Source organism: Bactrocera dorsalis, chromosome 2 (assembly GCF_023373825.1).
Source record: "Bactrocera dorsalis isolate Fly_Bdor chromosome 2, ASM2337382v1, whole genome shotgun sequence".
Lineage (NCBI taxonomy): Eukaryota > Metazoa > Arthropoda > Insecta > Diptera > Tephritidae > Bactrocera > Bactrocera dorsalis.
Window position 1 is genome coordinate 101,440,213 of NC_064304.1, and position 24,144 is coordinate 101,464,356.

General features: G+C 35.4%; 3 protein-coding genes across 5 annotated transcripts; 2 read left to right on the forward strand and 1 right to left on the reverse strand.

Annotated features, from left to right (window-relative positions):
- The first annotated feature begins 133 nt into the window (after positions 1-133).
- LOC105225980 (biotin--protein ligase) lies at positions 134-14,678 on the forward strand. 2 transcript variants are annotated; one of them, XM_029550088.2, is made up of 15 exons: positions 134-1,062; positions 1,143-1,456; positions 1,630-1,786; positions 1,945-2,486; positions 2,543-3,018; positions 3,089-3,287; positions 3,401-3,549; positions 4,562-4,718; positions 5,291-5,485; positions 6,099-6,281; positions 6,460-6,609; positions 6,694-6,837; positions 13,182-13,510; positions 13,568-13,783; positions 14,451-14,678. In XM_029550088.2, exons 1-14 carry the CDS (start codon positions 921-923, stop codon positions 13,743-13,745), a joined length of 3,315 nt encoding a protein of 1,104 aa, XP_029405948.2. In that variant the 5' UTR covers positions 134-920; the 3' UTR covers positions 13,746-13,783; positions 14,451-14,678. The 2 variants fall into 2 exon arrangements, with proteins under 2 accessions (XP_029405948.2, XP_011202976.2); XM_011204674.3 differs by lacking the exon at positions 14,451-14,678 and having other exon boundaries at positions 4,580-4,718; positions 13,568-13,800.
- Positions 8,533-13,051, reverse strand: LOC105225979 (kinase suppressor of Ras 2). Its single transcript, XM_011204669.4, has 2 exons — positions 12,892-13,051; positions 8,533-12,259 (listed from the first exon to the last, which is right to left on the reverse strand). The coding sequence occupies exon 2, from the start codon at positions 12,205-12,207 to the stop codon at positions 8,980-8,982; it is 3,228 nt and encodes a 1,075-aa protein (XP_011202971.2). The 5' UTR covers positions 12,208-12,259; positions 12,892-13,051; the 3' UTR covers positions 8,533-8,979.
- A 3,063-nt stretch (positions 14,679-17,741) lies between the features above and the next one.
- LOC105225978 (SURP and G-patch domain-containing protein 1) lies at positions 17,742-24,144 on the forward strand. Of its 2 annotated transcripts, none has more exons than XM_011204667.4 (8): positions 17,742-18,429; positions 18,495-18,734; positions 18,804-19,789; positions 20,113-20,257; positions 22,267-22,859; positions 22,926-23,484; positions 23,706-23,835; positions 23,901-24,144. In XM_011204667.4, exons 1-8 carry the CDS (start codon positions 18,146-18,148, stop codon positions 23,925-23,927), a joined length of 2,964 nt encoding a protein of 987 aa, XP_011202969.2. In that variant the 5' UTR covers positions 17,742-18,145; the 3' UTR covers positions 23,928-24,144. The 2 variants fall into 2 exon arrangements, with proteins under 2 accessions (XP_011202969.2, XP_011202970.2); XM_011204668.4 differs by having other exon boundaries at positions 20,122-20,257.

The window sequence follows — 24,144 nt, forward strand, 5'->3', positions numbered from 1 at the left end:
CTCATCTTTTCGTCGAATTCTCTTTTCGTTTTTAAACTTGTGCGCACTGTTGAATGCTGTCATATATGAAACTTATGGATGATTTACATACAATGTTCGAAGCTTTTATCAAATTGTTCAAGGGATAAATAGCATAAAATATTGGAAATATTATGTTGGCAATTGTTATTTTATAAAGTGCTTTGCATAATAGGATCAAGCAGAAATGTTCGAGCCGTACAAATATTTAAAAGTTTGCAGGGGTCTTAGCCTTAACGAAGAAATTAAAAAGTTTAAAATTAAGAAGAATATGTATTCAAGGGCTGACTGAATAATAATTATGCCGTGAGTTTTAAATATTTCTTACGCAATAAGAGTTGGTGAGTAAACTAAGCTTTCGACACAACCTTGTACCTTGAATATAAATGGTGTTATCGAGTATTAAGATATTTATACCTATATAAGCACATCCCTACTTTAATAGGGAAAATAGAAGAGGTGGAAAAACCGGCGAAACAAATAACAATGATAACAAATCGGAATAACAACAACTGTCAATATAGGATAATGCGATAACGCGAAAAGTGTTCAAATCTGAAAAGCAAATACAAGAAAAGGTGAAATAGATGACAACTAACAACTAAATAGCTAAAATTGTGAGCAAGGCTTATTCACAAGTCATTATTGGCAAAGGAAAAAAAGAACAAATGTAAAGAAAATCTTACGTCCAATAATCCGTACTGCAGTGGAAACGGAAATAACGTCAATTACGAAACCAAAATCCATAATCTTCAATATAACCGAAAAATGATTTAGAAATTAATATATGTTATGTTCCTACAATAAATTTTTGATATCCGGAAAGTTATTAAGTGTATAAAGTACATTAATTACTTGCAATATATAATCTTTTCGAGTTTAACTATAAAATCTGCGTAAATATGCTGACTTTATATTATGCCACTGCTACATTCCTGCAGTCTTCGCGTATAAAGAACGTCTGTACAAAAATTGGACAGCAATTAGCTCTAAATACCAGCATTTCATTCTACACGTTGCCTACTGAAAATGACGATGGTTTTGGTGAGACAAATAACGAGCTAAATACTTATTAAATATCAACATTTGTATGTATTTAATGGTACCTATTTGTGTGTTCATAGATCCTTCATTAGCGGCTTCAGATTTTTGTCACAACCGAAATGCTGCGCGTGTTTCTGAAATACTTTGGTTAAATGGTTCACATCGCGGTTGCTGTCTACATCCGGTGCAAGTGGTTCAATTAAAGCCGTGGATATCATTTGATGAGAATAATGCGTCAGTGGAGAATAAGCTACTTCCCTTCGCTCACTCAACAAATCCAAAAGCTTTATTGGATCACTTTGCTGCTTTAAGGAAAGAGGATATTTTGCATCTCTTATTGGAAGCCGATATTCAACCTTGTTATGAGTTTGAGAATTCTGCAAATCATATACGGGTATGCGAAAATAACATGCCAAATTTTTAATTGTTTAATATAAAACTTCATTTTGCAAATAATTTATCATTTGAGACTTGGAAGATTAAATCACAAATACGAAATTACATGTATATTACACTCTGTTTCAAAATTCAAATTGTTTTTAACAGCTTTGTTTTTAATTTTTTCAGATTGAAAATTTTGGTAAGCTAATAGCATGGAAGGTTGACTCACATCTTGCTGTGCTCATTGAGACTGATGTGGAACATTTTACCAAATTGTTGTTGTCCACATATTTACAAAATAAATTTCTCATTAACGATCAGCTACAATTACTGAGGATTGAGTGTAAGCTAGTTATAAATTATGTGTTAATAATTAATGTGTATTTTTTTTTATAAATTGCCATATTTAATTCAAAAGAACATTTACGTAAATGTCATTCTTGTTTCATTAATAAGTAATCATTTGTAATATAATTAATACATCCTTTCTTAATTTGCCAGCTATTAAATATGAGGGTAAACCGCAGCCCATGAACATGTTGGCCAGCCATTTGCGCAAGCCTGTACGCCAGTGCGAGTTGAACTTAAGTCACGAGGATTGGCAGCGACATTTAGAGCATTTACGTGCATTGAGCGTATTAGCACATCAAGCAACTGAGTTTGAGAGTCAAAAAAGTCGTACCGAGGGTAAAGCTGCAGGTGATGTTGTGGTTAAGCCTGATCTTATACCTTACGAGCAACAGGTAACTGGAAGCGTCGCGATTTCTAAGTCAAGCAATTTACAACAGCCAGAAGCTGTTGGCACAACTACTTATGCCAAAAAATATTCCGAAACATCCGACACTCTGATGGATGTCAAAACAACTTCAATTGTTAAACCTAGTAAATCGTCCATGGTGACAAAAGTAACCATAGAAACTGAAAATCCTGTTCAACTTGCTTCACCTTTGTCCAAAATCAAGGCTAAACCGACCGAAATTAGAAAGCCAGTCGCTGCTAACACCAATGGCAGCGGAACCGAAAGTCGCTTCAAGACTACTAAGGTCAGTAGAAATTGATTTTAAATGCATATGAATTAAATTTGAAAACAATCCTTTAGGTTCCCGAAGCTTCCGCATCAACAACAGTAACAGAAAAGTCTTCAGCAAAATCTGCGCTGATATCACCAACACTTCCACTCTCTGATCCACCTATTACCATTTCTGCGGCTGCAGCCATAATAACAACAACTATAGCACGTGCCAAAATGCCTTCCAACAGCGCGAACCAATCTACTGATTTTGATAAGGTAGCCTCAGCAATTGTATCCACATCATCACAAAAACAACGATCGATACCTTTAGAAACTACACCGCTACAAAAAAATAAAATTAGCAAAAGTGACTTACCAACTTCCACGCACGCATCCACAAGTTATGAAGCATTATCAAATGAAGATCAGAGCAAGGGTCTTAGTTTAAAAAGCACCGATATTTCTAACCCAAGTAAACCAACTAATGTATTTGTTTATTCCGAAAGCGCTAGTTCGCGTGAGGGAGCACTGTCTACGCTTAAGAATATTTTAGATCGGGAAAGGTAAATAATATAAAGTGACCATAAGATTAATTTATATTTCTGCGTAAAAACTTTTTGACATTCTTTTAAGGTATACAATTTATGCAATGACTCCACAACAGTTAACACAAAAATATTGGATGAAAAACACTGGACTTTTAGTAGTCTGTGGCAATGTGTCTACAAATGTTGGAGAGATACTAGTTGATTTTTTTTTGTGCGGTGGAAGAGTACTCTCCTTATGTTCGGATATACTAAATTTTGTGCTGCCCAACTATCGAACTGCGGAGGTGATTGAATATAAGCGCACTTTGTTTTTTTTTTATACAAAAAGCGAACAGCTGTTTATTCTGCCTGCTCGTATTTTTGGATTTATAGAGTTAAATATCTTGCTTTTACATAGGTGCGTGAAAATGAACTGGTGCAGTTCTCGTACGATAAATGGCAAAAAATAAAAATGATGCATCATATATTTTGTTATCAGCCTTCGCCCGTAAAGAAAAACTTCTCTACGGATAGTGACGATGCTACACAATCAACTACGAGAAAACCGTAAGTTTTTGAAAAACATTTCTGCAATCACATGCTTAGACTACACATAATTACACAGAAAACAATTAAATTTATTTGTATAGTACATAATTGAGGAGAAGGGATGATGCAAGATGTTTATGAACACTTTTCGTATATTGTTTTTACTTTTTTTTCAATTGTTTGAGAATGCATAATTGTGGCCATATTAAATTCTCTAGTAATATCACATCCGCTGTAGCTCTTACTTCTTGATTATATGTACATATATATGTACGTATATGCGCCTACAAGTATATTGGTATTTAACGCAGCGTCTAAGGATTAAATACCGAATTACCATAATCATTAAAAAATAAGACATATTTTACTTTATTTTGAGATAGGTGTTTATACTGAGTTAAATTTTTGCTCTTACACTTTTGAAATGTATAAAACAAATATATATTGTTTCGATCACTTCGAGTGTTTTAAAAATTCGTAATTCGAACACAGTATAGTTAGCTTTACCTCATTTGGAATAATTTACTAATTTATATGCATTTTTTATTGTACAATTCTTTTTCTCTAATTTTGTGTAACATTTTGTATTGCTTTATTAAAAAAACAACCATCATTATGTGTGCGTATACATATGTATATGTTAAACTTTTTGTCTTGCCGTTATAAATTTAACTAAATTGTTGTTCATTTATAATATTTACTACCTACACATATATTTATATGTACCTGTTTCATACATACTCGTTTATTTTATTCTTTGTCTATTTGTACAAACTGGCTTTGAATGATTTGGGAATATAATAATGAATATTTGTATGAATTATAAACACTCTTTCGGTTATTCCAAATTTTGGTTTGCCCTTTCCTTATACGATTTATGTTCAAATTTTCTCCACATTTCTTTGTGTGTCTGTTTCCGTTTGTTTTCATTATACCTTTTGCTCGTTCTTGTGTGTGTTGTGGCAATTTCTTCGTACATACATACATACATTTATGTGGTGCAAAAACAAAACAAAAAATCGGCCCTTAGAGCTCTAGTATGTCCAAGGTCTGTCGAACTTCAGGATCTTCGTGGTAAAGTGCACAATCTAGATGTGAAAGTGCTTGGCACTGAGGAAACGTGGAATACACCCAGTTTATTATTGGCGAACAGCGTGCAAAGTGGAGGATGTGCAGTTTTCTCGCAGGTAATCAACCGTTAAATAGTAGTGAACTTCAAATTTTCATTAATCCTTTATCACAATTTTGAGCATATAAATTAGTGCGTTGGCACTCCATTATTAAATACATGCGAGTGCAATTTCACCTTGTTTAATTTTTTCTCTGAATACATACATATGTATGTAGTTCATAAAGTACAATTATACTATAAGACGTGGTCGAATTCAGCAAAAAATGGAAAGAATGTTGGTAGTTACACAATAGAAAACCTGACTCCATGCAATATGCATCCAGTAATCGTGACAAAAAATTTATTATACCCTTTATGTTCGAGTTTTAAGTATGTATTGTTATCTCGAAATAAGCAACACTCTTTGAAATCGGGATGATAAATTCGTAGTTTGAATTTCAGTCAATTTCATATGTATGTAGACAGAACTATTCGCAAAGTTTGGCAATATGATGTTAAACGTTATATAGTTAGAATATTTTATCAGATATTCAAATTGAATATTCTCAAAAATATTTTTTTGAGTTAATAATTATTTTAATATAATTAATAAATAATTATTTTAAATAATATTCATAAATTTTCAAGGTACATTTGGAAACGAATCCTTCACAATTCGAAATGGATGAATCCAAGTACAAGATTCTAATGCAGAATGAACAAGTTCGAATGGAAATTTTAGCACACTTACTGAACAAGCATTTGGATATAAGCGTACAGCAATTTAATACTAACGGTGCCAAATGCACATATCAGGAAGCATATTTTCTTGGGAGACATGAGGTAAGGATGCTAAAAAAATACATATGTATGTATGTACAAATGTTATATTCTGTTTCCGTTATTTCCCATATTGTTTTATTTTGCAAGTGCCTCAAGTTTTCAGTTTTACCCTAAAAACAGATCCAACGTAAACAAGCTCTTTAAGTAAGAAACGCAAAAGCCCATAAATCTTACATGGATTTTTTATCTTTTGCAATAAATCTTTTCGTATTTCTAATGAAACTTCAAGTTATTTTTTTTATATTTATACTAATAAATAAATAAACAAATATGTACCCCTTTGGTCGACCGCTTTTTGCCATTTATCCTCTAGAGACATTATTCCATCAGTGTAAATCGAAATTTCCAGAACGAAAGCAAGCGAGCCATTGTTATACTACACGAACTGATACAGAATAGAATCGTATCCGTAAACTTCACAAATTTCGTTGGCATTATAAACTTCGTGGCGATTTTAATAGTATAGGCTATATTAAAATCGCCACGAAGTTTATAATATCTGGGCTTCCTTTACTTTTATATTATGAGAGTAATAGTTGTTGATTAATTTGTTTAAGCACTAAAGACTATCGCAACGGAAATTTATTGTTATTTTTGTAAACATTATTTACAGTCAAAATTTGAATTGTTGGAGAAAATTAAGACTTCTGGAGCTAAGAGTAACATTATAACCACTTCCAAATTGACCATGCAGTTTTGCGATAAGGGTGATAAACCCAAAAGCGCTAATACAAATGTTCTTCCAATACTGATACATTCTTGTCCGGAGGATTTTTCAACCGTGGAATACTTTGATGTAAGTAAGCTAATTATGGAAATAAAATACTTAAATCCGCTTCCGGAGCGAAGTTGTATTTTTACATGGCTTTAGTTCATATATGTAAAATAAGAGAAATACTATTTTATTACTATTCCATGATTTTATAAAAATAACAAAAATGTGTACTTTACACAAAACTTTTTTCTTAATATAGAATTTAAAAACCAAATATATTGGACGGCTCGTTATATATGCACCCGTGGTAAGTACCAGTATGAATGTAATAAGCGATCTGGAGCTAATGGACGGCATCGCGGTTTTGGTGCGTCAACAAATGGAAGGTGTCGGACGTAGCAACAATCAGGTGAGGATAACTCATATACGAAGTTACTTTCCTTCAGACTCAAACGTGGCTGAAATTTCAATTACTTTTGTTTTTTCTGTGTAGTGGATTAGCCCTCTCGGTTGTGCTATGTTTTCGTTGCAATTACATTTCTCGTTGGATTCAGCCTTGGGTAGACGTCTGCCATTATTGCAACACATCATCGGTTTGGCTATGGTGACCACATTGAAAGGAAATCCGACTTATAAGGTAAGGAATAAGAATATTTCCATATGTTTTATAGCATTAAAGATTTAGAAGGAAAATCCTGAATCGGCCAAGAGTATAATTGAGGCAAATATGGTTTCTAAAATATGAAATTATTGTTGTAAATTGGACGAAAATAAATTGTTTTAATTCTAAAATACCTGTATGAGATATCATAATCGAACCGAAAACTGAAATATTCCAAATATAATATTTATATTAGAGATTTACACATATTCATTATACCCTGAACAGGATATTTTAATTTTCCACGTAGTTTGTACCACCCAGAAAGAAACGTGGAAGACCCTATAAAGTATATAAATAAATGATCGGCACGATGAGCTGACTGTACTTAGTGTACGAATTGGTTTCCCAGTTTTTGAGATATCAAACTGAAATTTTGCACACATTATATTCTCCACAAAAACTGCTCTTTTGTCGGATCTGCCGAAATCGGATTAGCATGCAGCTGCCATAGAAACTGAACGTTCAAAATTACGTTATTTTATGGAAAACCGTTTTATTTATCAAAATATCTTCACTATATTATTTGTTTTGTTTAAGGCAAAGCTAAAATCTCCGAAAAAAAAATTTCAATTCGAACCACTAGCATATTGCCGCTGTAAAAACTGAACGGTTAAAGTCATGTCCTTGCATGGACATATTTTTTATTTATTGAGATATTTTGACGAAGTTTAACAAAGAATATTTTCGGAGACAACTTTACAATTTCCGAACACAATTTTTAGATCGGATCTCTATAGCATATAGTTGTTACACAAATTGAGCGACCAAAGTCAAGTTCATGTATAGAAAACTATTTCACTTGACAATACATCTTAATGAAATTTTACTGGATTATTTAGATAACCATTACAACAACAATAACAACGAAGTTTTGTACGGATTATTTTTCAAGACAACGCTCAATTTCCGATCAAAGTCAAGTTCTTGCATGGAAAGTTTTTTTGTGAAAAGTATTCTAGCTTTGCAATAATATAAAATCTGTCAAGCAGTGCAGTTAAATTTTTTTGTGCTAATATAGTCCTTGGAACGATTTAGGGGAGTTCTTGAATATCACACGGGATTTAATACACATCCTTTTTAAAAAAGCTAACCTTACCTTAATGTAGATGCAAATTTCAATGCCGAACTGCGCTATTTGGAACACTAGTTCGATTCTTAGCAAGATTAAGCCCGTTGGTGCCTAATTTCCTAATAATATATGCAGTGTAACAACAATGTTTAGCTCAATTATATTCATTTATTTAATCTTTCGCAACTTCGTCATATTTTAATGTTGTTTGGGTCTCGTATCGGATAATAATAGATTATTATTCTCTTGGTATTTAAAGCCAATATGCCATACATTTCATACCCTAAATTCTTTCATTTACATAGGTACGTACAGAAACAATTAAATTTTAGATATTCAATTTTGTAATATGGCTCACTTATTTGTACATATATACGTGCCATATTTATGTATGTATCTCATTATCATGTTTTCTAATCTCATTGGAATTACTGTCTTTTGGTTATCTGTAAAATGTGCAGTAGTCGTTTTAATTATCAAAACATTATGTATTTACAATTGCATTGTTTCGAAACAATGTCTGACAATTATTATTTCTAACGTCCCCGAAACATCATATACTCACATATAACATAATCATAAAGAAGATTCTTAAAAAATAAATGAAAAGCTACATTTATTTGTACTTAGTACGTAATAGGAATTAAATAAATGTTATAAATTTCGTACAATATAATTTAAACACTTCATGTAATGTTCTTAAATCTTTCCTGTATTTTTTTATCAACAATTATTTACAATGATTATCAATTAATAATGTAATTTCTTTGAAAATTGTACTTGACAGTAGTATATTTGATTTACCCTATTTCGGGTATATTTATAAACGTACACACTAAGCATGTGCATTTACATTTAAACATACTTGTAAATGTGTTCGCTTTTAATACTTAAATCTAGTTTACAATAAACCTTTTTTGTTTTTGTGCCACTTGCCAAAGTACTATACTCAATTTATGCGTTGATACATATAGTAGTACATATGTGTCTCAGTTCCTTTGGGTGGCCCCGCCTTTGATGAGGTACACAACATATTGTAGATTTGATTAAAATACAGACTCTGCCGAACGTGACAATTGTACGGGGTGTGAGGGGCTGCGCGCCAAACGTTTTTTCGGCAATCGCTCCAAAAGCGAAAGCAATTTCGCGAAATCTGGCCTGTCGTCCGCTTGAAATGACCAGCAAAGCATAAGTATGTCTTTGACATCACGCGACGTCTGCAAGTTGGCTAATGTTTGCTTCATACCGCGTCCCACCTGCCAAATAACCGATTCCGGTGGCTGGGACTTGAACGGGAATTCGCCACATAAAAGCTCATACCATACTGTCCCGAATGAATACACATCCGATGCCTTTGAGAAGGGTAAAATTTCTTCGGTCGGTTTAACTGGCATTAGGGCACGCATCAGTTCAGGTGCCAAGTAGCATAGCCACCCATTAGGCACTCCTAGACCCATTTCGCAATATAATAATTTAGTGGAACTAAATAGACCGAAATCGGTAATAATCACTTTGCCGTTCTCTAAGAAAATATTCTTTGTGCGTAAGTCTTTGTGATGAATGCCACGAGCGTGAAGATAGCCCATACCTTGTGAGATTTGTTGTGCTACCAGCGTTGTACGGTTGATGGTAAATTTATCGCGACGTGCGTGAATGTAGGTGTAAAGTGTATTGCCTTTACACAATGACGTAACAATGGCTAAATGGGGTGGGTTCATGCATGCACCCATAAATAGTACTAAATTTTCATGACGAGTCTTCTTAAAATTGGCCACTTCCAATTTAAATGCCTCCAACATATGCTCATCGTCCAAGTAGTCTTCTTTGAGTAATTTAACCGCCACATCACCATGCCACAATGCCCGATGTACGGTACCAAAACGTCCCTTTCCGATTGATTCCAACAAATGCAAATCGTCATAGGGTATATCCCATTCTTTGAGGGACAAAGAGTTTTGTCTCGGCCAATTTCCCGAATCACCATCTTCGGTAGAATCTAATCTTATCGGTGTGCGATCAGAGTCCGTACTGGCTGAAGTACTACCCGACAATGAGACGGTTTTATCACTATCATTGGATTTGTGTGTATCGGCAAGTTCGGAAAATGGATCGCGCTTATCGACACCGGCTGAGCTGAGTTTACGCGGGTAAAACGAACCTGTTGTGCTGACTATGCTTGAGCTGATGGAATGTACGGTGCTATTTGTGGAAGCAGTTACGCTGGGAACATTAGTACAGCTATAATAAGATCCCACGCATGTAACAACAGTGTTGTTTGATAAACTGTCACTACCATGACTCGATTTGTTGATTGAAGATGTGAGCGAATTGTTGCAATCGTGGAAATCAGACTGCTGTGAGCAATTGAATTCGCCACTCGTCGAATCCGTCCCACTGGTTTGCGAGGAATAAAGTGTTTGCGTAGTACCACCCACAGCTTGATTGCAGTTAGATGTGATGGTTACATCTGGAAAATTGAAAAGACTTGCGTGCTTGTGGAATGAGGATGGAGTGGACAGCATGTTAGAGCTCGTACTTGAGCTGCCACCACCGGAAGAGCTCATCATATTACCACCGCTTGGAATGAAAACAGCTCCCGCATGTGCTGTTATCTGTTGTTGTTGGAGATTGAATAGCGCTGGACTAGACGGACTCGAGCTATTACAACTCGAGGCAGGTGAACTACTATCACGCTTTTGCCTTTGAATTGGTGATGTATTCGCTGTGGTCTGACTATGTTGCAACGAAGCAAATCCTCCATGATCATTAATTGTTTTCTTAAACTCATCAACAAATTCCGAGGGTAGGCCACATGATGGTGGTACATTTTGTTCACAGTCCTTATGACAACGATACTTGCATTCTTTGCACTTCAAACCGAAGAACATTTGTTTTTGACAAAGGTCACACGTTGACATCACCTGGAAGACCTTGGCAAAACGATGTGATATCGTGTGCCCCATGCCTAATGGCAATGTGCCCGGAGATCGTGGTACTTGAAGATTATTTGGATTATTATTATTTTCTACAAAAACGTCCGAGCTAGCAGACGAAAAACTATCAGGGCTAGGGTCGGTGTTCAGGCGGGAACGTGATAATGTCGATTTGTTGTTAGTCATCATTGATGCGCCAACTACCGATGACGCTAATGATTGTGATTGTGGAGAACCAGTACTTGACAATGGCGTGTCGCGAAATTGAGACCCATTTGATTTGGATTTGGCTAATGGTATCATTGTACCGTCCGGATTGCTGGCAGGTATATTCGAAATAATACTGGAAATATGTGTAGGTGTATGTTGTTGCATGTTGGATAATAACGTCTGATGTTTTTTCATTGGCGGTGGCGTACCAGCCGGTTTGCTACGTTGTGGTGTGCCATTTACACTGCTTCCTCCACTGCAAACCGTACTGAAATTGCTGATTATACTAGTGGGTGTGAATGGAGAATTAGGTGGGGATGGTGTTAGCGTCAGTGTAAGTGTAGAACCTTGTATACTAGACAAATCGTCAGTGGCATTATTGATTGCTGCAGTTGATGATGATTTACATGTGTGATCGTGAGAAGGCGACTGACGACTATTTCCCGCTGATTGGTGATGGTGTGGTTTTCCTTGTTTGGTAAGCATTCGATGTGGTCGTGGCGAGGCTGTTACGCCGATATTTCCCATACTGCTACGGTGATGGTGATGATTATGATGACGGTCCCATGAGTCCCAAAACAATTGTTCAGTCAGAGGTTCTTTCTTCTCAGTAGAAACATTATTTCCACCTATTGTGCTATTGGTGGAGTTCTCACTCTCCAAAATGCTTAGGCTTTCTTTACATTTACGTAAGTTCTGCATAGCAGTTGTAAGCCTTCTTATATCTTCATCTTTTCGATAACTCGAATTATTGCTTAATAAATGCTTAAGTTCCTCATCACTCTGTTCTAGAAGTTGCTCTAATGTGGACAAGCGGGTCAGACAAATATTTGATGATTCTTGACTTATTCCAACAACTCGTAGCCATTTTTTTAGCTCCGTGCTAGTAGTATGAGATAAACCGCTTGCTGGTATCCTTTCATTTAAACGTGATTTGGTTAACAACAATTTTGAGAACATTCGAACTAATTTCGACTCAAGACTACGGATTTCTTGCTGAGTTAAAGTAGCGCTTGTGGCACATTGTGTACGCAAACCCTCTAAACGATCGGCCGAAATGTCTATCATATCCTGTATGACATCAAGATCGTTGACCGGTAACGGAGCTGTGTCTGCGGATGTGGTGGTCATTTTTCAGGGGGTAGTGATGGTGTCGATGGCAGGGTGGAGTACTATCCGGTTACTGCATTAAAAACAAAAAATGAATTTACTGAAGTAAATTAGACGTGTTATGGAAAGTAACTAGAGCAATATTTTTAATTCATTTTTATAAATACCCATACATATATACATTGTTTATATATTGCTGACACTCAAAATGCATTTTTCGGGTGGTATCATTATGATCACACATTGTCTTTTTTTGCTTTTGTTGTTTTTATGTTGGCTCGGTCTCGGTCGAAGTCGGCTTTTTGCCGCATATCGCTCGTTTCTTATACCGTCCGTCTTAACTACTTGTCTAGCGTATCCTTAGGTGGTAACGAAAAATACGCACCAAAAAAAGTACAACACAACATAATCGATTTTTCATTTGTATATGAATTAAGTTCGCAAGTGTAGAATAATGGCTTAGAAACATGAAATGCAAATCAGTAAACCATTGCGTTACACTTGTTTTTGCCATTATATCTACAAAGTGAATTCGACGCCAATTCTAGAAACATTGTGATTACAAATACATCCTTTTTTTATTCGAATAGCACAGTTCATTGCGACTTCAAAGACAACGTTTGAGAAATACGTTTACCATTTGTATAATGTGTCTTATATTTAATATTCTTTTATTTGTACGCACTTCAAAAGAATTTCACTTACTTTTTCTTTTAAAGCAACTTTGTTATAGGCTGCTTTTTTTAAGAGAAAATAAACGTAATTTTTCGGTAAAAACTCGTGCTGAAAAATTTGTAGTATTTTAGAGACAACTAAACTAACGAGTAAGTAAAATAGCGATTGTACGAATATCAGCAATAACAGAAAATAATAAACGGGTTGCCACATAATTCATATATGATTAATGACAAAATTAATCTTGCATGTACATAAATTTTTTTCCCCGATAAAAATAAAAAGTATTTAAAATCCACAACCCGTTTTCTCTTTAAAAGGATCTTGACATTCGTTTAAAATGGCCCAATGATATTTATGCAAATGGCGTTCAAAAGATTGGTGGTCTTATTGTGAAAACAACAATTTTCGGTTCGAAAATCATAGCAAATATAGGATGCGGAATTAATTTGGATAATGAAAAACCTACAACTTGTATCAATTCCATTATTGTGAAATATAATCAGACAAATCGTACGAATATACCAATACTGAAATATGAGGAATTCATTGCGTTAACATTTAATGAAATTGAAAACATCCTGGAGAAGGTGAAGTCGGGCGATTTTGATTACTTTTATGAACTCTATCACGAACATTGGCTGCATAAGTATTAATTTGACTATTATTTTTTGTATTAATATATTTCATTCCTAATTTTTTATAGTTTACAAAAGGTAAATATATGCGACAAGTTTGGAAGCCAACAAGAGGCGACTGTCATTGGTATTGACGATGTTGGTTATCTTCAAGTTAGGACAATTGATGGCACAATAGTATCAGTTCAACCGGATGGAAATAGTTTTGACATGCTGCAGGGACTAATAGTACCTAAATATAATTGAATAGAAAGCAAAAACCTTTTACGAAATATGTTCTAAATCCATAAAATCGCTATTTGTTAAGTTTCTAAAGTATATCCCTTTAAGATTATTTCTTGTAAATTTCATAGAGATCTGAGCACTAGAACCAAAGTTACAGCTGTCAACAGCGCGCTCCTCCCATATGCCCCCAAGTACGTGCCAAAACTTTAAACGCGATTATCTCAAAATGATGTTTTTTAAAAAGTACCACTGTGGTGAGCAAAGTTTCTCAAGAACCATGTGATCTATCGATCAATATCTCATACTTGAACGAAGGAGTTTTTACTTGAAACAAGAGTTTTTTTTGGGAATGAAAAACTGAATTTTTAGACCCACAAAAATCGTTTTTTTTTTCAGTAAAATCATCACCGCTTGTGTAAAAATGTTTATTTCACCAAATCCTTCGTTCAAGTACGAGATATTGTAGTTTTCAAGTAGCTAGCAAAAAATTAGACCGATAGGTCGCATGGTTCTTTAGAAACCTTGCTCACCGCAACGGTACTTTTTAAAAAACATCATTTCGAGATAATCGCGTTTAAAGTTTTGGCACGTACTTGGGGGCATATGGGAGGAGCGCGCTGTTGACAGCTGTAACTTTGGTTCTAGTGCTCAGATCTCTATGAAATTTACAAGAAATAATCTTAAAGGGATATACTTTAAGAAAATGCAAAAAAACGATTTTTCCAACCATAAAATCGCTATTTGTTAAAGCGCGTTTGAATTCTATTTAATATGCAACAGTTGTTTCTTAGGTATGTTAGAATATAAGGTATACTAAATACTTGTTAGTAAAATTGCCATGACATTGAGACCTATTTACGAATATAGACTTTGAAACGTAAAAAAATTAAAAATATAGATTATGTCATATATTGTATCCAGAAGAGCAACTAGTTTATCTAAAAATTTTAAAAACTCCAAAATCAGTTCAGCGTTAAGCAATATAATAATATCAAAAAATTCAATTAATAACAATTGGTTTTTAATAAAATATGTTAAATGTATAAATTTCTTAGATGATGACGGTATTTTGTTAATGTGTTTATGATATATTATTACTTAGTTTTGATTATCAATTATTTAAGAGCTTTTGCACGAACGAGAACTACGGTTACATTATAAATTATAAAATTGGATTATTTTAATTTCTTGTGATTAGGTTTTTACTTAAGCCATAAAACATTTTTTATGCTTTTACTATTAGTTTTCCTTGTTCCTTGTTCTTACTTTCGTATTAAGGGGGCTATACAAAAGTTAGCGTAATAGTCTATTAGTGTAGTTAGCGAAATATAACAGATTTTGTGTAGCTTTTTTAGTTAAAAATATAAATGTATACATTATTATTATGAAAATAATATACATACATTCTAATATATAAGCTTCATATTCTATAACGCCCACATACTAATAAAGTGTTAAAAAAAATTCCAGATATTAAATATAATATCCAATCTACTAATATAGACGAGTTTTTCTTAACAAACTAATAAGTTTTGATTTAACATTAATCACGAAGAATTAAAATACTAGGTTGTCAAAAAAGTCTTGCGGTATTTTTATTGAATTTTCAATTGTTCATAAAATTGGTTACAATAATGCGATTCAAGTCAAATATGCGCCGTTTTGTTCGATGACGCGTTCCCAACGAGATGCCAACTTCATAATGCCCCTCTCATAGAAGCTCGCTTCCTTATTGGCAAAAAACTCGGAGAGCCAATTTTCACAGGACTCTCTTGTGGCCAACTTCAGACTACCAAGCGCGTTCGCCATGGACAGAAACAGGTGGTAATCACTTGGTGCGAGATCCGGACTATACGGTGGATGCAAAAGAACCTCCCATCCGAGCTCCCGGAGCTTCTGGCGCGTCACTAAAGATGTGTGTGGCCTGGCGTTGTCCTGATGGAAGACAATTCGGCCACTGTTGATCAAATATGGCCTTTTCTGCATCAGTGCTGCCTTCAAGCGGTCCAGTTGTTGGCAGTACAGGTCCGAATTGAGCGTTTGGCCATAGGGGAGCAGCTCATAGTGGATTATTCCCTGCCAATCCCACCAAACACACAGAAGAACCTTCCTGGCCGTCAATCCAGGCTTGGCCACCGTCTGGGCCGCTTCACCGCTTTTCGACCACGACCGTTTGCGCCTTACGTTATCGTAAGTGATCCACTTTTCATCGCCAATCACCATACGCTTCAAAAACGGGTCGATTTTGTTGCGATTCAGAAGCGATTCGCATGCGTCAATACGGTCAAAGATGTTTTTTAGCGTCAATTCGTGTGGCACCCATACATCGAGCTTCTTAGTGACTCCAAGCTTTTTCAAATGGTTTATAACGGTTTGATGACTCATGTCCAGCTCTTGACCGATACTACGGCTGCTACTATGCCGGTCTCTTTCGACTAATTCAGCGATTTTATCGCAATTTTCGACGATAGGCCTTCCGGAGCGTGGCGCATCTTCGACCACCTCTACACCAGAACGAAAACGTTGAAACCATCGTTGTGCGGTGGAAATGGAAACTGTATCGAGTCCATAAACTGCACAAATTCTATTGGCGGCTTGTGATGCATTTTTGCCTTTATCGTAGTAGTACTGTAAAATATGCCGTATTTTCTCTTTATTTTGCTCCATGTTTGCGAAGCTATAACTCACGAACGACTTAAAAAAACGACCATCAATCAAACAGGTGTTAGCGCGTGAAATGAGCATTCCAAAAAGGTATATTATTAAAATGCTATTCACTTATTTAAAAATTCCTTAGGGATATTGGTGGTAAGTTTTGGTATACATATATGCGAACAACATTATTTTTAGTAAATGTTCAGCAGAGCGGCTTTTCCGAACACGTGCACCAATTTTCACGGGAAATGTCTTAAAAAATTCGTTTTTAATTCCGATTTACGAATATGTATGGCGCGTTATCTAATTTTATGTTTTTTTGCAATAAAAATAATAAAAAATACTACGATTTTGCACAATATTTCCGCTATAAATGGCATCACTGTTCAATTGAGAACTAGTGATACAAACGGTGATCGGGTTCGAAATATCGATACTCTCGCTATTCGAGACTAAACAAGAATTGATAAAAATGAGAGGTATATAATAGAAAAATATTATTAATTGGAAAAATAAAAAGAAATTAAAATATCGATATTCTCAATATTCAAGTCTGAAAAAAATTGGTAAAAATGAGAAATACATAATAGAAAAATAATAATAATTGGAAAAATAAAAGCGCTCGAAAAAAAATATCCCTGGTCGGTCCAAAACCCCTGTGTTCATAATTCATCTGTGTCCAAATTCTTCTTCTTTCTGCAATAATAATGAATTATAAATTTTCCTATTATGTATTTCTCATTTTTACCAATTCTCGATCAGTCTCGTATATTGAGAGTATCGATAATTCGAAAACCATCATGAATCAATAGCGGCCATTCGAATTTACAACAGCTGTGCCATAATTTTGAACATAACCTTGCCATTTTTGTTGAAATGAAGTGTTTATGAAGTTTTTCATATTTTTATAAAAATAACATAAAAACCAACTTCCTTTATTGATTAACTAAACAACATCAATAATTACGTGTATATAACTTATAGAAAGTATAATTTTAACATCTAAAGACGTGTAAAGTGTAAAAGTGAATTTATCATTTCGGGAAATACGATATTTTTTGATAAAAACAAAGAAAATATTGATTTTAAAGGCACGCGCCATACATATTCGTAAAGTGGAATTAAAAACGAGTATTTTAAGACCTTTCCCGTGAAAGTTGGTGCACGTTTTCGGAAAAGCCGCTCTCCTGAACCTTTACCATTAATTTTAAAAATTAGTTTTAAACATTTTTTAAAATTTATTTTTAAATATTTACTTCTATTGTAGATCTCCATTATTGTTTGTAGAGCAACAATTACAATTTTTACCCTTTAAAAGGGAGTTAAGTGAAGATACAACACTGTTTACTTGAAATGTCATTCGTATTTCTGTTATCCGTATTTCGCAGATAAATTTTTTTGCTCTGCGAAGAAAAATTGCATTTTAAATGTGGCTATTTGAGAATTTTATTGTAAAGATACATGTAACACAAATTTCCTTCAATTATTAGAGGAATTCACAAATCAAAATTATTCTACAAAGTGTAATTTTTCTGTAGTAATTTTATGTAAGATTGCAGTCGCATTGGACAAGTGATTACATACATATGTACACATATACACAAAGATGTGCAAGTAAACTATATGGATTTTTTTTAATATAAATAGAATCGAATAATAAAGTTAAAGAATTTGTGCGTGAGGTGTCTGTGTCTGTAGGAAGGACACTGATTAGAGGTTATATTAATAGGCTAATAGCTATACTAGAATAAAGAGGAGATACAAATATGGCCCAACGCAACAATGCACGCATCGATCGCTTTGCTCAGATGACACAGCAGGAGGAGATAATAGCAAAGAAGCGACAGGAGATTTTGGAGAAACAAAGAACAGCGCAACTGGCTAAAGCAGTGGCAGCAGCACAGACTTTAGCTGCAAAACTGAAGTCTGACGTTAATGGCACTGAAACCACTGAAGTAATAAGTGAAACGAGTGCCGATACTAAAAAGGATAACACTTTACTTCCAACGTTAACCACTACTAAAGAAAAGCCATCCACTAGTGATAAAAGGTTTGCACATTAAATTAGAATTTATATAAAAAAAAAAAACATTTTAATATCTACGATTTTGTTAGCGATTCGTTGTTAAAAAGTAAAAAGGAGGAAATAGCAGACACACCTACCGCAAAATCATTGATTAGTTTCACAGGAAAAACTGGAAAAATATCATTTGGTTTAAAACGTTTGCAGGCGCCGGTTACTGAACAACCACCACCAAAAGTTGTTAATTCCTTCTGTAATGATGGGTCATTTTTGGAAAACTTCAAAAAAATTTTAGAAAAACACGAGCCAAAGCAACCACAGGTTATATCAGCGTGAGTACATCTAGAGTGGGATTTAATATTTATAATTTTACGCACTTGTAAATATTTGTTAACTTATAGGCCAGAATCAAATGCAGATTCTGCAGTATCTGATCAGCCATCTGCATCTCAGTCTACCGAAGGCAATGTAGTGGAATCGAATAGGTCAATAGACCCGACTGTGCAAGGTCAGCACCAGATTTTGCAAGCACCTCAACAACAAGCGATTTCACAACCAACTATGCAGCAAACTCTATCGCATCCAATTGTAACGTCGATGACTCCGGCACCAATGCAGCATCAACACTCGGCGCCCTTGCCACCACAGCAGCTTATGCGGTCATTGCAACCACCGCAACAAACTCAGCTTCAGCAACTATCAACGCTACAACATCAGCCACAACCAGCAATCCAACAACAGTCACCGCAAGCAAGTCTTTTGCACCCACCACCACCAGCACAACCACAATTTCTTTTTAATCATCCACCACAACCGCCGCCTGTACCACCGCCCCATCCTATGCCGGGGGCATTTTTTGCAGCCGCACCGCCTCCACCTCCTCCACCTCAGCTGCCCATGGCTTTAACGTTGGGACCGCTCTATATGATACCGGCGCCTGAGCCCATGCAACTGAATACCATACCGCCGCCCAAGGAATTTGATTTGAATGCCATACCGAATCCACAGATGAACGTGGAGGCAATTCAAATGCCACACGGTATACAACAAAGGCATCACCAGGTATTGCAAGCACAACAATCACAACAGCCACAACAATCGCAACAGCTACAACAACACGATCAAGTCCAATCACATCAACAATTGCCACAGATGCAAAAACCATTAACTGACCATACAAAACCACCACCGCCACCTCCGCAACTACCGCCACAGTTGCAACAATTACAAGGTCAATTGCCGGCACTATTACAGCATCCACAGCAATTTTCAACCAACCATCAGCAGCAACCACAACAACAACAACTATCACAGCAAACACCGCCACCACCTCCACCGCCGCAACAACAACAAGTCGAAGATCAAAGCAGTCCCACTCAAAATGCAGGTGTGTATTAATGCGCAACTCTTAAGTAAAGTTGGGTAAAACGCCAATTTGTTTATGTATGGATATTTCTCTTGCCCGAAAGCGCCTTAACCATATTCGACACAATCTAATAGGTGTCAAAATCTTATAATTATCTTGTTTCTTAAACGATATATCATTGGATTATTACATATTTTACAAATAAGGCTGCTTCAGTGAGCTTTTTAGCTGTGTGTAAACTAAGGCAGATTGTTTTTTTAATTCCAGTTTTCTTATACATACATACATACATAAATTTGTTGGTGCCTTCTTCGCTAAGCTTGATTTTAAAGGATTTTATGTAGTTTTTTCAGACAACAATGACCACAGTTGCTCGCGCATACAGTTACCAACAACTGTTGAACACTTAATCGAGTTGGTTGGCGAAAATGGGGATGGTTATGAAGATAAAATACGTTCGCATAAAAACGAACTGCATCCGGCATTGTGGTAAATTTTGTTGTTGCATATCATACTATGTATTTTTTTTTTGTTTGCGGTACAAAACATATACATTTACGGAAAACGTAGTATTAGTATTTAAGAGGTTAAGTGTAGTCAGAGACATGATAATTGACCGTTTAAAAAATTTATTTTTTGGCAGGAAATCATTTTTTTTAATTTAACATCATTAAATAAGGTTTCGACCTGACTTGATTAAAATTAAAAAAAAAAACAGTAATTTTAAAAGTAGTGATTGTTTATGTCGATCATAACTAATCCTTGCTGATTTATCATCTAAAATCAATCGGACAAAAAAAAAATGTTTTTTATTACGTAATCAAGTGATCTGATCGATGCTTTTTTAAATGACGCCCTATTGAAATATTTTTCAATATAATTTTTCATGTTTTCAAAAAGCTGTATAAATTTCATTGAAATCTGTCGAGCGGTTTTTTTTTTAGCTATTGTGGTCACCAGTTCAAACAACCTACATAGTTTCGGGAAAAACGGATTTGAAATTTTGTTATTAAACATTTTCAGAGAAAATTTCTTAGGTAATTTACTTTAAGAAATTGCAAAACAAATAATTTTCTGACTACCTCTAACCTATTAAATGAAAGAAAATGCGCGAGGCCAATGTCAAAAAGCTTAATATGGCTTCATCCGTGCATAATAACCTTACAAGCACATGCTAATAGCTGTGGCCTGCGGCTAATTCTCACAATATCTATTCATTCTAATTGCTACTTGTCTATGTGCATTGATTTCCCGACAACAGTTGGGTCTACAATCGGCACAGGTCCGATTTTTTATTCAGTACTATAAACTCGGCAGCAGGCCTAAAAACTATATATGGCATGTTTTCTGCCACTCCAACAACATACATACATATGCACATAAGAAACAAATCGCTTATTTACATGAATAATGTCATAATTCAAAAAAGTCGTTTTTTAAAGGCGAGCGATTTCTATTGCCTTCTATTAGCAAGTAATGAAAAATACCATAGGTTTATTGAATAAACTAGTGGCTTTACATATTAAATGAAATGCTGGACATAAGCGAGCTAAATTGAGTGTACTAAAGCTTTTTTCAACTTTGAATTATGACGTCACTTGTGAAAAATATAAATTAATTCCACTATCATAAGTTAAATGTGTGCTTGTTTCTGAGAAAAAAAGGTACTTCGACTATTATAATTTTACCAGCAATACTGTTTCAAAACAAAAAGTTACGGTTTACAAAAAATTTAACAACATGAAAAGTTTATTTACCTTTTCGTCAATATCGTGGTAACACAAAAATATTGTCCTTTCTGAAAAGAAAACTAACCTCACCCTCGCACAACTCGATATATGTATGTCGTTGTTGTGTTTAAAAAATGATGTCCATAACAAGTGGAATAACGTGACAATCTTTTCTCGACTGTTTACCTTTCTACGCATCAGAATCCATTTCACAATATGAACAATGACATTGCGCTCGTTTCTGCATACTTAACCTAAAAATTGTTGTGTTTTTGAGTTATGACACTATTCATGTAAATGAGCGAAATTTTATCCATATGTATTCGATGTACTACCACAGTTTTTTAACTTTTTTATTTGGTTATAAAAGTATGTGTAGTTGAAATTAGCTAGTCTAAAATGAAATACATGGTTGGTGGATATGAACATTTTTGTAATATACAACGAATTTACCACATTTTCTGCCTCGTTTTGGAGCAATAAAGCAACATCAACTGTTAACGGGATTTCAGCGTGAGTCAGCAATCCGTTGGTGTTGACCTCAGGACTTAGAATGGGAGTTGAGTATCAACGTTTTCGTCTAAGCGAGAGCGTCCAAACGGTTAAAGTAAAAAGCGAGTAAAATAGTTAAAAAAAAGGCATCTATGCATTGAGCGCAGGACAAAATCGATAAACAGTATCAGCGCTACAGTTAATATAAAAAAAATGTTTTTTTTTTTTGGATTTACGTTTGTTTTTATTATCGTTTTTATTCGAATTTTAATTTAGGTTTCTGTTTGAAAAAAATTGCGAGCAATATCACAATTACCGGCAACAATTGAATGGACATCGTCAACGCACGCAACACGAGCAACAGGTGCAACCGCAAAGTCAACAGCAATGCAAATCGCCCACGCATCAGCAAAAGCAAAATCAGCTGCTAACGCGCACGGAGAATCACAATCCGGTTGAAGTGGATGAGGATTCCAGCGACAGTGGTGAGCTACAAGAGCATCAACAAGAGGCGCTTTACCGCTATCATCAGAAGCAAAGACAACTGCAACAACAGCGTGAACAATCATCGCCGCAAGGTGAGAACCAACATGACGCAGCTGACAAATATGACCCGGAGTCGGCAATAAGCGGAGATGTGGACTCTGATGACGAATACATGCGCGGTATGTTGGATCGCAATCGTGATAACTTAAAGCGTCGCATAGAGTGCCGCAATGAGTTGAGCGAAGAAGAGCGCCAAGAACGCGAGGCTGAGGCCGAGTTGGAGGAGCAACGTCGACTAGAACGCAAAAAGCAGCGTAAAAGTCGCTGGGGCGAAAAAGTGTTGGCGTCTACCAGCGCCGCTGCCCCATCAGATACATTGTCAAGTGAGCAATGTTAAATCTGTTGATATCACGTATATTATATTTAATAATGCTAATTTTGTAACTTAGATGTACCTACTTCGTTCGCCAATCAAAATAAACCAATGCTAAGCGCCATAACACGCAATGATCCAGCATTGCTGCAATATGCGCGTCTTAATTATGGTTCGACTAATCTAAGCGAAGAGGACTGGAAGAAGTGCGAAGAGCACTATAAAGTGAATCTGTTGTATCAGGACATGATGAGAAAACGACAAGAGATTGATCGACTCGCACGCAGCGGTAAATTCAAATATGAATACGACTCGGATGAGGACGTCGATGGTGGCACATGGGAGCATAAACTACGTTGCGCTGAGATGGAGGCCACCAAATTATGGGCAACAGCATTGACGAAACAAAGTGAGGGCAAACATCACATCGGTGACTTTTTGCCACCCGAAGAGCTAAAGAAGTTCATGGAACAATATGAAGCGAAGAAGAGTAACCGTCAACCTGATTTGAGCGATTACAAAGAGTACAAATTGAAGGAGGACAATATTGGTTTTCAAATGTTACAAAAATTAGGCTGGAAAGAGGGTCAAGGTTTGGGCACAGATGGCGGCGGTATAGTTGATCCAGTTAATAAGTGAGTATACAACGAATTATATGTACTCGTATACCCTGAACAACAGGGTGTTTTAAGTTTGGCACGAAGTTTGTAGCACCCAGGAGGAAACGTGGTTTCGGTGCAACCGAAGTTAACGCTTTTTTCTTCTTGTGTTGAAGTTGTCGTTCACATTTCTACTTTTATTTATACTTGTAAAATAATTAGTAAATTGAAGCTCAAACCTGACTTTAAACTTTAAGGGCACCACAAAGGGACGGTAACCAAGGTCTGGGTGTGGCTAGCGCCGCTACGCCTGAGGATTGCGACAATGAGTATGATGCCTATCGTAAACGCATGATGTTAGCTTATCGTTTTCGACCCAATCCACTGGTATTATTTTCCTTTCTTTTTTAATTTAATGAATTGATGAATTTTATTGCGTAAATCTTTCACAGAATAATCCACGCCGCGCCTACTATTAAACGGAAATGCGGACATATTATTCGCAAAGGATTATGGATGAACTTAAACCTTTGAGTCTTAAAGTGATGTAATGCTCTTACAAATATCTATTAATAATTATGTACATTTACATATTACAACTATGACTTAAAATATCCTTTAATCCAACAAGTTCTCTATAAAACCACAAAGTGTGAAACATTATTCATGCATTAAATACGAAGTAATCACAGAATA

Coding starts and splice junctions, on each gene's coding strand:
- LOC105225980 (XM_029550088.2), top strand. CDS start 921: ATGCTGACTTTATATTATGCCACTGCTACATTCCTGCAGTCTTCGCGT. Junction 1,787..1,944: donor ACAATTACTGAGGATTGAGT/GTAAGCTAGTTA, acceptor TTAATTTGCCAG/CTATTAAATATGAGGGTAAA. Junction 6,838..13,181: donor AAGGAAATCCGACTTATAAG/GTAAGGAATAAG, acceptor TCTCTTTAAAAG/GATCTTGACATTCGTTTAAA.
- LOC105225979 (XM_011204669.4), bottom strand. CDS start 12,207: ATGACCACCACATCCGCAGACACAGCTCCGTTACCGGTCAACGATCTT.
- LOC105225978 (XM_011204667.4), top strand. CDS start 18,146: ATGGCCCAACGCAACAATGCACGCATCGATCGCTTTGCTCAGATGACA. Junction 19,790..20,112: donor CAGTCCCACTCAAAATGCAG/GTGTGTATTAAT, acceptor GATTTTATGTAG/TTTTTTCAGACAACAATGAC. Junction 23,836..23,900: donor GTTTTCGACCCAATCCACTG/GTATTATTTTCC, acceptor AATCTTTCACAG/AATAATCCACGCCGCGCCTA.